The sequence below is a fragment of the Mobula birostris genome, chromosome 32, assembly GCF_030028105.1.
Source record: "Mobula birostris isolate sMobBir1 chromosome 32, sMobBir1.hap1, whole genome shotgun sequence".
Lineage (NCBI taxonomy): Eukaryota > Metazoa > Chordata > Chondrichthyes > Myliobatiformes > Myliobatidae > Mobula > Mobula birostris.
Genome location: NC_092401.1, coordinates 20,120,819 through 20,137,581, shown reverse-complemented (window position 1 = coordinate 20,137,581; position 16,763 = coordinate 20,120,819). Strand labels below are relative to the sequence as shown.

The 16,763-nt window shown below is 42.0% G+C and overlaps 1 protein-coding gene across 1 annotated transcript in view; it reads left to right on the top strand.

The window, feature by feature from the left end:
- The window catches only part of LOC140191286 (shiftless antiviral inhibitor of ribosomal frameshifting protein homolog), a 44,011-nt gene that overhangs the window by 18,421 nt on the left and 8,827 nt on the right, over positions 1-16,763 (top strand). Inside the window, exons 2-5 of the mRNA XM_072248557.1 lie at positions 2,139-2,283; positions 4,534-4,562; positions 13,319-13,348; positions 14,301-14,456. Of these exons, the coding sequence (XP_072104658.1) occupies positions 2,139-2,283; positions 4,534-4,562; positions 13,319-13,348; positions 14,301-14,456 (360 nt within the window). The remainder of the gene's footprint in view (positions 1-2,138; positions 2,284-4,533; positions 4,563-13,318; positions 13,349-14,300; positions 14,457-16,763) is intronic.

Below are 16,763 nucleotides of genomic sequence, written 5' to 3'. Positions count from 1 at the left end.
CATTTTGTTCAAGCTCACTTTCATTCCTGACTGCAACTCAATCTCCTCTCTGTCTGCTGTTTCCATTGATACAGCAATTTCAACTGTTCTTTTAAATGTAAGTGCTTCAGTTAGGAGCCACTTTTGAATGCTTTCTTGTAAGATTCCACAAACTAAACAATATCTCAGTGCATCATTAAACACATCACTGTACTGAAAATGCTCAGACAACCTCTTCAATTTAGCCGTGTACGGTGAAATGGACTCCCCTTCCTTTTGATTCCCCTTATTAAACAAAGGTTCAAAGATTGAAAGGTTTATTTTATTGTCAAAGTATGCATGTACAATACTACTCTGATATTTATCTTCTCCAGATAGCCATGGAATACAGAAAAACCATGAAGTTGTTGAAAGAAAAGACACCAACGCCCCTCCTCACACAAAAAGAAAAACAAACAGAACTTGCAAACCCCAAACGTCCCATCTCCTCCCTTGCACACAAAACAACAGATCTCCCACCCAGTAGATGGCAGCCAGAACACCAAAAACCCCAAACCACCAACCTCCTCCCTTGTAAAAAAAACAGCAAAAATAACATCTAACTCCCAACCCCCTCCCTCACAAAATAAACAGTAACAACAACATCAAACCCCCAAAACCCATTTACAAGAGACCAGCACCACAGTACCAAACCTCTAACCCCTTCTCCCACACACAGAAACCAACAGATTGACCACACAGAATAAAACAGTAAGAACCTCAGACCCCAACTACAATCCAATAATCCCATAAATCTCAGAATGTTGAAAACATCCTCCCATCAGAACCAAGGCCACTCAAACTCAGTCTTCCCATGAAGAGCGACTGCCATGCTGCTGACCCAGCTACTGCCCGCCATGGTCTCCACCACATTCGCCTTTTTCACCTTGATATTTGGATCTTCAATGATACATATGGGTTCGGCAATCAACAATGTTTTTGGTTCTAAATGTTCCTGCATTACTTTCATAACATCAGCAAGCTTAATTTCGACTGGTTTGGTTGGAGCTGTGGGATTTCTAAGCAAACTGTATGCTTTTAAATCTAATGCACTCAGCAAAACCCATTTCTAATTGGCTATTTAATTTGCTTTAAAATACTGCTCAATTTGCTCAGTATACAAGAGCCAGTTATCCATTGTGCAATGGAATGGGTCTATCGTTCTGATGTATCCAGCTACTTTTGCTTTTTTTTTATATAATGATTATAAGCTGGTACCAATTGCTTATGAACCCTGAATTCTTCTTCTTTCTGCCTTTTTTCAAAACTTGATTGCCTTTCCTTTTGCGAGGGAAACATGTTGAACTTCTTTTTTAAACAGGACCATTTCTCATTGTGCCTTTTAAAAAAACCCGAACATCTCATTATGCTTTAACAGGAGGTGGTCATCTCGGACTCATTTTAAAAATACCTCATAGTCACTGCTATGTTTTGTAACTCCAAAACATTAAACTAATTGAAAGGCAAATGCTGGGAGCCCAGGAGAATGGGTCTTAATTTGTTCTTTACTTCAGCAAGACGCACACATATGATGTGGTGGCATGATGATGTATGCCATTTACCTACTTTTATATATACCCCATCATTAATTATTTAAATGAATAAGAACACTTAATCAAACAATGCATTTACAATATAACTCAAATATTACTGAAATATTAAATACACAACACCAAGTGTAGCCTCACCAGTGAACAACTGCAACATAAAATCCCAATTTCTATACTCAAAGCCTTCACTAATGAAGGACAGCTTGCCAAAAGCTTTCTTCACCACATTGTCTACTTGTGACTTTGCTTTCAGTGAACTATGAACCTGAACTCCAAGATTCCTCTGTTCTACATCTCTTCTCAGGGGCCTACTGTTCTCTGTGGAAGTCCTGTTTTGATTTGACTTCCTGAAATGCAGCATCACACACTAATCTGAATTAATGTCTGTTTTCTGTTCCTCAGCCCCCTTACCTTGCTGAGCAAGATCCCCAGGTAATTTTTGATGTGCTTCTTCATTGCCATACACTTTAGTGTCTCCTGCCAACTTGTTTACCATAAATTGGTGCTTAAAGTAGTGAAAGGCAATTATTAAAACTGTGAAATCTCACAACTCTCTCCTCTTCTCGGCAGGCAGAGAAAAGTACTAGGAGGCTCCGGGAACTGTTCCATGCAAAGGGGATTCCTGTGGCCACGGCTGAAACCTTGATGAGTAGGTACGACAATGAATATGATCTGGTGGCTGAAGAGATCATCCGGCTTAAGGAACAAGCTGAAGGTGGGTTTGCGACTATAGTGCAATCTGTCCTTCAGTGTCCTGTCCATTGGTTGGAATTATGATTAGCTTTGTTCCTTATCCAAGATGAAATGGAAATCTCCTCCCGATATCAGGCCATGGTGTGGGCCTGGTAGAATTAGATCAAGAGGGAGTGGGGCTCATCTACTGTAACTCAGGAGAGAGTTTGTGGTTGCGATTGGTTTGAGGAAACTTAACATCTGAAGTTCCGTGCTCTCTTTGTTGAGTTATTAGAGTTGTAGAGCAATACCTTGCCTCATCCAACCCCTTTTGGAAGGGAACTTTGGAATTAAGGCATTGGTTTTGGTGTTGGTTTACTACGCACACCAAGATACAGTGAAAAGCTTGTCTTGCACAGTATTCATATGATCATTACACAATGCATTGAGACAGAACAATAACAATTCAAAGTCAGGTGTAATAGCTACAGAGAAAGTTTAAGTGCAGGTAGACATTAAAGTGCAAGATCATAACCGTAAGGTCAGGTGTCCATCTTATTGTACGGTGATCTTTCTCAAGACCCGACCAAACTCTCAATATGTGTTATGTTTCTGAATGTTCCAGTAAAGTCTCCTAAATTCCAATTCATATGAAAGAGATTCCAATGACAAGGCCCAGACAGAAAACTGAATTTCAGATTCAGATTTATTTATCACGTGTACTTTGAAACATACAGTGAAATGTGTCATCTGTGTCAACAACCAGCAGCATGCAAGTGTCACCATACATTCCTGCACCAACATAGCACGCCCACAATGTTCAAAACAACAACACAACGCAGGACAGAGAACAATGGAACAAAAGAAGACAACAGCAAAGCAGGCCCCTTTCCTTCCCTCCCAGCAACAAAGGTCTCCAACTCCAGGGTAGGCCACATCTGGGCCTCCAGTCCTTGGGCCCAGATTTTCAGTCTCGCAGACACTGGGCTCCAACTCCAGTCTCTGATCATAATGATGAATGATTCATTATTATCAATGATTTTGATTATTAATTAATGGACCTGGTTACAAGTTAACACTTGCCTCACTTTCCATCCTGGGTGTGTGAAGTCAGCCAACACACTAATTAGCCAAAGTGGATTAGTAATAGCGCCAATTGATGATGTTCCCTATAAAAGAACTGAAAGTCACTCGAAAGGGCAAGCATCAAAGGTGAGAGGGCGTAGGCTCAAAGAGGATGTGAAGGGTAAGTTTTTTACTCAGAGAGTGGCAGACGCCTGGAATGTGCTGTCTGGTGTGGTGGTAGAGGCAAGTACATTAGAAGCTTTTAAGCGATGTTTAGATACACACATAAATATGAGGAAGATGGGGGGATGTGGACAGTGTATAGATAGGAAGAATTAGTTTTTGGAGTATTTTTTAATTTACTATTTAGCTGGCTTGGCACAACATTGTGGGATGAAGGGCCTGTTCCTGTGCTGTATTGTTCTGTGTTTTATGTTGTTCTAAAAAGGTAACTGTTCATGTCCACTATAAATTTCCAAAATATATATAAATAAATAAATCGTCCAAATACAAAAGGAATAATGAGATGGCGTTCATGGGTTTATGGACATTCAGAAATCTGTTGGCTGAGGGAACAAAGGGTTCCTGAATCTTTGAGTGAGGGGCTTCAGGTTCCTTTGCACCTTGTAGTGATTTTATGACTGTGCACCGTACTGCTACTAAACAACTCATTTCACCATCTATGGACTAACTTCCAAGGACTCTACAGCTCTTGTTATCAGATCCACCCACCCACCCACATTTATTTTTTTTTGCTCATTGGTTATGTGTCAGTTTTTGTTTGGGTGTAGATTTTCATTGACTTTATTGTATTTTTTGTTTTACTGTGAATGCCTGCAAGCAAATGAATCTCAGGGTTGTATATGGTGACATATATATACTTTGATAATACACTTATTTTGAACTTTGATAAGTCAGTGATCATCAGCCTGATTCTCCTGTCTGCTCCTAAACTGTAGAGTTGCCTGTTTCTTTTTGCAGTTGAACCCCACTGGGTGTTCAGAGGATGCAAGTATTGACTGTTGCCACCCCGAACTTTAATCTCTTCCCAACAAACTGGCTTGTGTTGAGATGAGCTTCTTGTCATAATGACTCTTATGACTCTCAGAAACCGACAGACTGGTTAATGTATTAGGGATTGGCCAACTGATTTACTATCTGCTCATTCAATTGACCAGAATAGTTGAGACAAATATAATCTTGACAACTTTCTTATTTTCTGGTATAGATGCTGATGGTAATGAACCTGAAGATTTGGTAAGGACATATATTGTCAAACTTTCTTGTACTTTGTTTTGTGTTTTGTGGCTTGATGAAGGGTCTTGACCCAAAATGCTTTGCTTTCTCTTTATTCCTCTCCGTATCTGCTACCTGACCTGCTGAGCTCCTCCAGCATTTTGTATGTGTTACTCTGGATCACGGCATCTGCAGAATCTCTCGTGTTTGTGTTTTTAAGGGCTCTGTTGTTCAATAAATTGGAAAACTCCAACTCAAAGAGACAAACTTCCCTTCAAGCAGCAGAAGTGCCAAGATCACCAAATAGTTTTTGTTATGTTTTGTAACTCCAAAACATTAACTAGCTGAAAGAAAAAGATAAGAGTTGGAAATGTGAGTCTAACTTTGTTTTTACTTTAAGTGAGGTGCAAACATATGACGTCGTAGTGTCATGACATATGCAATTCATGTATTTCGTACATATAATCATAATAAATTATTTAAGCAACAAAGAATGTTCAATCAAAATATATATTCACAATATTGCTCAAATATTACTGATATATTAAATACTCAACACTCCATCCTGCTTAGCTCTAAACTCCAACTTAATATAGAATGCATCTCAAATTATGTACATACTTTATGTGTGTGTGTATATATATAATACAATTACTGCATAAACATACACAGAATATTGAACTGTAAATAGTCCCTTTCAGGTTTAAAGATTTAACTGCTGTGAAGGGTTTCTTACTCTTGTGAGTTAACGTCTTTCCTGACAAGTGTGGTTACTCTGCTTGGCCGGTGAGACTTGTGGCACTGAAGGTAGATAGTGGTTAGTACCGATGACTAGATGACACGGGTTCAATCCCTGCTGCTGCCTGTAAGGAGTTTGTAAGTTGTCTCTATGACTGTGTGGGTTTCCTCCGGGTGCTCTGGTTTCCTCCCAAAGTCCAAAGGTGTACCGGTTGGTAGGTTAATTGGCTATTGTAAATTATCCCGTGATAAATTGGGGCATTGCTGGGCAGTGTGGCTTGAAGGGTCGGAAGGGCCTATTCTGTCCTGCATCTCATTAAACAAAAACAAAGCCAATCTAAGACTCTGGGGCCTCCTCCAGGGTGATTGTAGGGATTTTCTCTCTGAGATTGCAGGAAGTGGTTGTGACAACTCTGGACATCTCTCTTCTTCTTTCCTTGGCTTTTCTACCTGAATCTAATTCGATCCTTGCTCCTCTCCCTCTCCCTGCTTCTTTCTCTCTATCTCTTCTCTCCTTCTCAACTTCTTATCTTTCTTTTTCTTTCCTTCCTATTTCTTCTTCTAGTTTCTTGCGAATATCTCTATTTACTAGTTTCTTGAGAAATTAAGTCTATTTATCCTCTTCCATTTCCATTGCACTTAGAGTCATCCTCCTCTTTTTTCCCCTCTTTCTTTTTTTCTAGGATGTGTACCTTGAACTTGGGAAGGGACAGTTCATTGGTGTATTCTCTTATTAATCCTTTTTTGTTCCCTTCTCTCTTCTGTTTTATCATTGTCAACATCATCTAATGAATCCTCTGTTTTCATATTTCCATTGACTCATTGACTCTGTAGCCAAGTGGTTAAGGTGTCAGTCTAGTGATCTGAAGGTCGCTAGTTTGAGCCTTGGCTGAGGCAACGTGTTGTGTCCTTGAGCAAGGCACTTAACCACACACTGCTCTGTGATGACACTGGTGCCAAGCTGTGTGGGTCCTAATGCCCTTCCCTTGGATAACATCAGTGGCGTGGAGAGGGGAGACTTGCAGCATGGGCAACTACTGGCCTTCCATACAGCCTCGCCCAGGCCTGCGCCCTGAGAAACCTTCCAAGGTGCAAATCCATGGTCTCACAAGACTAACGGATGCCTATAAATGACTCCTTTCATTTGGCCTTTCTTTTATCCACCTGGGCTTTAGTCTTTGCATCTACTTTTAGAAGCAGCTTTTTGCCTCTCACTTGAAGTTCATGCAATAACCTTAATGCACGCAGAGTAGAGTCCGGTTCTTTATACTCACAAAAGCTGAGTGCTTGCAACTTTCCTGAAGCCCCTTGAACTTTCTTCCAGCTTAAAACCAACTAACTGCCTGATTAACATACCAGAAGCTTTCTCAGATATGTCGCCTACATAAACTACTGTAGTTGGACCATTGCTTTTATTATTGTCACGATTCCTCTGAGCTGTAAGGACCTTTCTTGTCTAATATGCTTTCCAACCAGAGGCACAGAGGCTGGCACCAACACCTGTTTGTCCTTTGTTGGGCAACAATTCATGGTGTTCAGCATGGATGTAGTTATGGCATCATGCATAATCTTTTTTATTCCGCTTTCAGTTGACTTTATTGTAGCGGATTTGGCATTCAAATGGTCAATGCATGTCCAATCAAGTTGTAGTTGTCTCAGCTGCTCACACCCCACAATTTTGGCCCTCCTGTTTTTAACACATACAAGCCCAATCTGGCTTGTTGGTTGTTGTATTTCATTCCCACAGGAGTTATTTTTACTCCATAGAAGTTCCTAGTTGGATATTTGCATTTTAATGTCTTTGAAATGTCATTCCAACTCATTTTGTGGAATGACTAATACAGCCAAGCCAATGTCCAATTCCATTTCAGTTAACTTTCCATTTACTTTTTGTGTAAGCTAGATTGCTTGTCTATTATTAGTTTTTATATTATAAATCTTAAGCTACCGTCACGTACCCTGTGATGGGTTAAAGAGCCAGCAGAAATGGAAAACACGTTGGAGTCTGGTATTGCTATTAACTAATGGTATTTATTAGTAACTATGCAATACAGTAATAAAATTCAGACATATCAAACAGGTTAACAATGAGTTTATATATATATATATATATATATATATATATATATGTGGAAATATAAAAACCAAGCTTCTTCAAGCCTAGAGGTAAATGGATACAGTCTTACGGTGATGAGTAAAGTTCGGTTCAGTTCGTGGTATTGAGTTGAGTAGTGATGGAGAGAGAGCGAGAGAGAGGGAGAGATTTGAGTCTTCAGATGAGCTGACACCGTCGATCTTCCCGTTGTCCTCTGAAACTTCCAAGTTAGCCAAACTTGACCAAGTGAAGAGCACCGTCTTCAAGTGATAGTCTACCAACCCAGGCGAGGGTTAGACACACTAGTAGACTCCACAAGGTCACTCTTTCATGCACTAATAATCACAGATCGATCTCTCAGAATCGATCCTCAGTCCCACACTCATGGGCACCTGGACAGGCTAATGGTAGCTTCACCACATCCTTGTGCATCTGCGTGTCCTGTGAAACAAGCAATTACGCTGGTTTAAATACTGTTGTGCTGAACACCAGCTGTCCATCAAGTAGCTCCTCCCTTCTCTCTCTGTAGGAACACAGAAGTTGGAAGTGTCCTTGCAGAAATTCCAAAGAAACTGTGAGCAGTCTTCGCCTCTCTCTTTCTCTTCCTCTCTCTCGCTTTTTAAAAGCACGGTTCATAGGGATAATTCAGGATCCTGTCACACTACCCAGTCCTATGTCATTATTATCAGGTAGATCTCATCATTATCAGATTTTTCATCAATAGAGTGCATTTTAATGCTCTTTTAGAAACTGCAATGTAACATTTTAGCCTTTTCTCTTTCCTGAGAAGTCCATTTATTTTTGTCTGCCTGACATGCTCTTTGTATATGTCCTACTTTGTTGCATTTTCTGCAAGTTTCACCTATAAATCTGACTTTGGTCTGGTGTATGTGAGCTCCTGTCACAAGAATAACACAGTTTATTCAGCCAGACACATTTCTGTTTAGATTTCGAAATTTTGTTCATACTCATATTCACTCCTGACTGTAATTCAATTGTGTCTCTGTTTGCTGTTTCCATTGATACAGCTATTTCACCTGCTCTTTCAAATGTAAGTTGTGTTTTAACATTTTTGAATGCTCTCTTGTAAGATTCCACAAACTAAGTGATGTCTCAGTGCATCATTAAACACATCTCTGAACTGAAAATTCTCAGACAATCCATTCAGTTCAGTCATGTACACCAAAATAGACTCCATTTCTTTTTGATTCTGCTTATGAAACCTAAAGTGTTCTGCAATCAAAAATGGTTTTGGTTCTAAACGTTCCTGCATTACTCTCACAGTTCAGCAAAGCTCATTTTGGCTGGTTTGCTTGGAGCAGTTAAATTTCTAAGCAAACAGTATGCCTTTAAATCCAATGTACTCAGCAAAAGTGGCCCTTATTTCACATTGGCTATACCTTTTGTTTAAAATACTACTGAATCTATTCAGTATACATATTCCAGTTATCTGTAGTGTGATCAAACACATCAATCTTTCCAATGTAGTCAGCCATTTCTGTTCCTTTTTTTTACATTACTATTATCACGCGGTACTCACTGTTTATGAAGCTCTGAATTCTTCCGTTGTCTGCCTTATTCTTACTCGATTGTTTTTTCCTCTTGTGAAGAAAATGTGCTGCTCTGAAGAAGAGTTGAAGTTGGCATTGAAGAGCTTTTAGACGATAGTTTCCCAGAGATAAAGCACTGTCCTCTGAACGGAGATGGAAGCCACATTCGTGAGCGTTTGGAGGAATGGAGCAGGGGTGGGGGCTCATTGAGAGATACAACTTTCTGCTTTTTTAAGTGGGACAACAAAACAGTAAGCTAGAAAATCTCATCTGGTCGAGCAGCACCGGTGCAGGCAAAAGCTGTAGGTCAGCATTTTGGCTTGAGATTTGAGAGAGAACAGGAAAGATTGACAGGAATACAAGAGTATGGAGTTGGGGATGCACAGGGATAGAAGCTGGTAGGCCATAAATCGAAATAGATGGGGAGAAGGTGATGGACAGGTGGAACTAGAGTTGGTATATCATTGTCACATGTGCTGAGGTACAGTAAAACTCTTGCCTTGCATGCTGTTTCTGTGGATAAAATCAATACAGGGTGTGTCAAGGTAGAACAAAGTAAGAAAGACAATTTACAATAAACTGTTACAGGTACAGTGATAGTGCTGTGTAGGTAAACAATAAAGTGCAAGGTCATTTTGAGGATCTAGGTGAAGCAGAGTGGTGGTGGGGGAGAAGAGAAACAGAGAGGTCATGAAGTTATACTGCGCCTTGGTTGGAATAATGAGTTTGGTCGAAGGAAACAAGTGGTTACCATATCCATCTCAACCTTAACACGAGGAAATCTGCGGATGCTGGAGTTTCAAGCAACACACATAAAAGTTGCTGGTGAACGCAGCAGGCCAGGCAGCATCTCTAGGAAGAGGTACAGGTGAAGGGTCTCGGCCCGAAATGTCGACTGTACCTCTTCCTAGAGATGCTGCCTGGCCTGCTGCGTTCACCAGCTGCTTTTATCCATCTCAACCTTTCTTATCTGCAATCTGTCCAAATGTCTTTTAAACATTGTAATTGTACCTGTCTCTACATCTTGTCCCATATACCCATCAACTCCCTCAGTTTAAAAACCTGCCTCTCAAGTCATGTTTCCATATCACCTTTTGACTCCCCCATGCTGTGACACCCTACCTAGACATTTCATGACATTTTTATGTCCTGTTTGTCCTCCTCCGTTCCAGGGAAAATGCCCCCACCTAAATGGCCTATTCAGTCCCAGCAATATACTTATGAATCTCTTCTTCACCCTTTCCTGCATAACCACATCCTTCTGAAAGTTACATGAACTTTCTCCTTTTTGTTCGCTCACTCTTGTCCCTCCCCCATCCTGGTTCCATCTGCCTATCACACCTTCCTGTTTAGTTCCACCAGTCACCTGCCAGCCTCCCTACCCTACCCTCATCTCACAGATTCCATCAGGGTATCCAGGGATTGGGTGGAGAAGGCAGAAGAAGTCTGAAATAAATTAAGAGAAACTTGAAGAAAAATTTGAGAGTACTGGCAAACATTGGGCCAATTTTAAGCAAAGAACTCATTATTTCAAGGTCGTCTAAAATGAATAAGCTGGAAATGCATTTATTTAAATGTGGCTGGCTGTATGTAACATTGTTTAGAAAATGGAGTATTATGTTCAATTTTGGTTAAAGGAATGTAAAGAGGGCTTATAACTCTCAAAAGTTCCAACTAATCCTCTTTTTTAATGTTGGCATGTTCTAGCGTACCAGCCTGCTTTACACTGTCCTCACGAATGTCAGGATCCATCTCACTGTTAAAACAGAAGCAAAGTATTCATTAAGGACTTCCACTACCTCCTCTGATTCCAGGCACATATTTCTTCTTCTATTCCTGGTTGGACCTGCCCTCAGTGTAGTCATCCTCCTGTTCTTCACATATGTGTAGAATGTGTCCAGGATTTCCTTAAACCTTCTTTCTTCAACAACTTCTCGTGCCTCCTTCCAACTCTTCTTCAGCCTCTTCTTGGCTACTTTGTAACTCTCTAGAATCCTTGTTTCCCAAGCCGTAACTGAGCTTCCTTCTTCCACTTGACAAGATGTTACACATCTCTTGTCAACCATGGTTCTTCCACCCTACCAGCCTTTCCTTGCCTTAATGGGGCAAACCTATCCAGAAGACCCTGCCTACAATACCTCCACATTTCTATTGTGCTTTTTCCAGAGCACATCCGTTCCCAGGTTATGCTCCCAAATTCCTGCCCAATAGCATCATAATTCCCCTCCCCCAATTAAATACTTTCCCATACAGCCTGCTCCTATCTCTGTCCAAGGCTAGGGTAAAGGTCAGGGAGGTGTGGTCACTGTCTCCAAAATGTTCACCCACTGAGAGATGAGACACTTGACCTGGTTCATTCCCTCTAAGGAGATCTTGTCTGGCTTCTCCTCTAGTAGGCCTGTCTACATATTGGATCAGTATCGTAACATAAAACCATTTGTACACCTCTGCTCCCTTCTCTCCTTTTCCCTTCCCCATTCTGACTCCCCTGTTATCCCTTCTCTTCTCCTTATCTGTCCATCACATGGATCAGTATCGTAACATAAAACCATTTGTACACCTCTGCTCCCTTCTCTCCTTTTCCCTTCCCCATTCTGACTCCCCTGTTATCCCTTCTCTTCTCCTTATCTGTCCATCACACCATTCTGGTACTCCTCCTCCTTCCCTTTCTCCCGTGGTTCACCCCCCTCTCCTATCAGATCCCCTCTTCCTCAACCCTTTACCTCTTCCACCTATCACCTCGCACTTCATCCCCAGTCCCTCACCTACCCACCTTCCCTCTCACCTGGCTGCACCTACCACCTTCCAGCTTCCCCTCCTCCGCCTTCTTATTGTGGCTTCTTCCCCCTTCCTTTCCAGTCCTGATGCAGAGTTTTGACTCCTTATTGCTCTCCATAGATCAGGGGTTCCCAAACTGGGGTCAACGGACCCCTCGGTTAACGGTAAGGCTCTACGGCATAGAAAAGGTTGGAAGCCCCTGCCATAGGCACTGCTGGACCTGCCGAGTTGCCCCAGCACTTCTTGTGTTACTGGCTACCACTCAACGTATGGCTCCACCACAGCCTGATTCGTCAGATCATAAATTCAACCCTTTTTGCAGGTATCACTAGATGATCAAAGGTTAATGTTCAGAATCAGCATCAGTTTTACTATTACTGACCAGATCATGCAAGTTGCTGCTTTGATTTGGTAGTACAATGGATAAAAATTGCTGTAAATTACATGAAGAACTAAAATAAATAAATTCTGCGAAAGAGGGAGAGTGAGGTGGTGCTTATAGGTTCATGGCCTGTTCAGAGATCTGTTGGGGGTAGAAGCCGTTCCTAAAACTTTTTATGGCAAGAGTGTCTGCAGTTAAAATAGCAATCTTTCAGATGAAGAATTAGTTTAACCATCTACCCAACCTCCATCTTTTGTCAATGCTCTCCAATCCCCTGGGCGTATTTCAACAACAAATTGCCCTCGAGTTCTGGCCGATGTTTATTTGTCAATTAGACCTATTTCACGCATCAATTACGCCTACTTTCGCGCTCCTTCATATTGGCATTGCTTGTACAGCATAGAAATGGACCCTTTGACCTAATCTGTTCATGCAATCAAGATGCCCACGTGAGCTGGTCCCATTTGCCTGTGTTTGGCCCAGAAAACTGATTCTGATGCTGATTATGAGGTCTTTTCTCTCCACATACCTGTCTAAATGGGTAGCATGTAGTTCGAGGTTGGCGTAGCCCTCTGCATCACCAACTGTAAGAGGTAGGTTCAATCCCCACCATTGTCTCTAAGGAGTTTGTGCATCCTCCCTGTGACTGGCTAGGTTTCCTGTGGATGCTCTGCTTTCCACCCACATTCCAAAGGTGTATGAGTTAGGGTTAGTGAGTTGTGGGCATGCTACGTCACTGCTGGAAACATGGCAGCACTTCTGGGCAGCCCCCAGCACATTCCGACTGGATTGGTCACCGACACAGTACAATGGTTATCACAATGCTTTACAGTACAGGCGGCCCGGGTTCAGTTCCTGCCGCTGCCTGCCAGGAGTTTATCCGTTATCTCCGTGACTGCATGGGTTTCCTCCGGGAGCTCTGGTTTCCTCCCACAGTCCAAAGACGTACCGGTTATAAGTTCAATTGCCCTGTGACTAGGCTGGGGTTAAATTGGGGGATTGGTGGGCAGCACGTCTTGAAGAGCTGGCAGGGCCAACTTCACACTTGATCCTAATAAAATAAAAATAATAAAAGACATTTCACTGTATGTTTTGATGTACATGTGACAAAATGAATCTTTAATCTTTAAATGCGTTATCTGTCTGTAAGGTGGCAGCTGCATTTCCCAAAGGCATCTGAATGAACTCGCTCCGTTGTTGGCACCATAAACCTACGGTCTCTTTCTCTTCACAGGAAGAAGATAACGTGGATCGGGACCTACAGGTAACATAACCCTGCAGAATAGATACCAGGTGCTGGCAGGATGTTTCTTCCCTTTTACATAGTTTATCTGGTGGATTCCAGAGAAAATGATAGGAAAGGGACTTACTCATTTTGTCAATTCTTTAAATTGTTAATTGTGTCTATTTACTGCAAAGTTAACAGGTTTGCGGGATTTTTGAGCTGGCTAAAAGCTGTAACAAGGGTGATCTTGTTGGAGGTCAGGTCAGTGAGGAATAATATATATTATTATATATTAATTATACATGTGGTCTGCCGCCCTTTTTAACTGTTTCCCATTCCCATTCTGATGCGTCATCCACAGCCCCCTCTACTGCCATGACGAGGTCACTCTCAGGTTGGAGAAACAGCATTTCATATTCCGTTGGGATAGCTTCCAACCTGACGGCACGGAGGTTGAATTCTCTAGCGTGCAGTAATTTCTCCCCTCCCTCCACCTCCTCTCTTTTTTCCTTCCCCCATTTTGGCTTCCGTCACGCCCCTTCTCTTCTCCTCACCGGCATCGTTCCTGAGGGATTCATAAAGAGCTACATGACAGAAAAAGTTGCTTTCGACGCTCTTCAGCTGCCGTTCATCAGCCACCCATTTACTCCAATCCTACGTTAGTCCCGTTTTTTTTCTCCCCACTTTCTCATCAATTGGCCCCAGATTCGACAAACTAGGTTCAATTTACAGTGGCCAATTAATTTGCCAACATGCATGTCTTTGGGTGGTGGGAGAATCTGGGAGAAAGTTGCGAGAACGTGCAAACTTCGCACAGACAGAACCTGACATCAGGACTGTACCCTGGGTCTTTGCAGTTGTGTGGCAATAGCTACGAGTATACTCGGTGCCTCCCCCATGTTTGACTAATTAAGTAAAACTCTGCATTATATACCTGATGCCTCCTCCAGGTTTTCAAGTGTGGTTGCGTTTATTTTCTGCTTTCAACCAGGATATTGCGGAGCGTTTACGGAATCTTCCGCTGACACAGGCGAACGTGGAAATGTTTAACTTGGCGAAAAGGAATGAAATTCCCCGAGAACAAAGGCAGTTTGCTTGCTCGTGTTCTGACTGGGATTGGTGGCGGGAGGTGCCTGAGAGAAAGCAGGTAAAGCCATACTAGTATTGTAAAGTCTTGGAACTCAGTGCAGGTTATCCCAAGTGTTAAAAACGTTTTGATGTTGATTTCTTCTTAAGACTATGACTTGTAATTCATCAGTATGGGTTAAGACTGGCAGCCGTGTGGGTAGTTTTTGAAATGCACTACATCAATGACAGGTCTAAACGGAGAGGCAGTGGAATGGGACTGGTTGAATTGTTCTTGAATAGAGCTGGCATGACCATGAAGGACTGAATGGCCTCCTTTTGTAGCTATCTTTACATAGAAAAAGAAACAGGAACTAGCCTTCCCCAGCAATGAGGACATTTTCAAAAGGTGTTGCCTCAAAAAGGTAGCATCCATTATTAAGGACCCCCACAACCCAGGGCATGCACTCTTCTCATTACTACCATCAGGAAGAAGGTACAGAAACCAAAAGACACAGACTCAGTGCTTTAGGAATAGCTTAATCCCCTTCTCCATCAGATTTCCGAATGGCCCATGAACACGACCTTAGTATTTTGCTCTCATTTTGCAAGACATTTATTTTTATAGACCTCCAATTGTAACATAGTTTTTTTTATGTACTGCTGCCTCCAAACAACAAATTTCACAACATATGTCGGTAAAAATAAACCTGATCTCCTCAAACATGGCTGATCTTCCTCAAGCTCATTTACCTGCACTCTCTCCACTTTCCTGGACTCCTCTAATATCCACGTTTCATCTTCTGTCTTTGCACGTTTACTTAGTTATTTAGTTACAGCTCTATAATGAACGCTTCCGGCCCAAATCGCATGCACCGCCCAATCTGTGGACAAGAAGGGCCAGAGTCGCCTCTACTTCCTGAGGAGACTGAGGTCCTTTGGAGTCTGCAGGCCTCTCCTTCACATGTTCCACCAGTCAGTTGTCACCAGTTCAATCCTCTATGCGGTCTGTGCTGGGGCAATGGCATCAATACGGGTGATGCCGACAGACTCAGTGAAAGACTGGCTCTGTTATAGGAGTCAAACTGGACACACGGGAGGCTGTGACAGAACAAAGGACCCTATGGAAAATCCTGGCACTCTGGAAAATGTTTCTCACCCTCTGCGTGCCACCTTGGCTGAACAGGGAGAACTTTCAGTAATAAACTAAGACAACTGTGCTGCTCCAAAGGGTGCTGTATGAGGTCATTCTTACCCTCGGCCATTAGGCTCTATAATGAGTCAACCTGTAGCTGGGGAAGTGACGACTCCTTCCTGTTAGACTGATTGTGATAACTTATCTTTTATTCTTTCTACATCTCTTCTAATATTTATGTCTGTGCACTTGTAATGCTGCTGTGACACTGTAATTTTCTTTGGGATCAATAAAGTATCTATCTATTGATACCCAAGTGACCACTTAACTTACTAGCCCCCTACATCTTTGGAATGTGGGAGGAAACCAGAACCCCTGTCGGAAACCCACATGGTCACATGGAGAATGTGCAAGCTCCTTCCGGACGTGGGGAGAATTGAAACCATGCTGCTGGTGCAGTAGTAATGTTATGCTAACCACGACGCCAGACATTCCTTTAGATAGAAAAATTGGACCTTTTCATAGAAAAAGGAACAGGAGTCATTCATTTGCCTCCTCAAGTCTACTCTTCTTTTGAATATAGCCGATCTTCTCTCTCAACCCAATTGCACTGCACTCTCCTCACTTCCTTTAACTCCTCTAATATCCAAGAAGATTTATGGTTCATCTTCCACCTGGGTAGGTTCCAGCCGTCTGGACTCAGTGTCGGATTCTCCAACTTTATTTAGCTCACTCTTGCTTTTTAAACTGGCCAAGTATGCCTGTCATCATTTTGTGTCAGGTTTTCTTTTTCTAGTAGTATAGCCGGACTTCCTCACTATGTCTCACGTCCTCACCATCAGCAGGAAGCACAGAAGCCTAGTGACCCATGCCACCGGGTTCAAGAACTGCCACTTCCCTTCAGCTATCCATTTCTTGAACCATCCAGCAAAACCCTAATCATGGCAGTTTAGCAACACTAAGAGCAATTTGATCACTTTGCATTGAAATAGAGTGTGCTTCTTTGTTCTAAGTTGCATTCTTTCTTGTAAAAACTGTGTATAATTTATTTTTAATTTCTGATTTTCTTGTAACTGGTGCTGCTACAGGTAAGTTTTTCATCACACCTGTGCAGACACAGACAATAAACTTGATTTTGATAATAATTTTGGTGAACCTCCTTTTCAGTTTCAGCACATCCTTTCTAAGATAAGGGGCCCAAAACTGCATACATTGTTCCAAGTGCTTTATAAAGCCTCAACGTTACATCCTTGC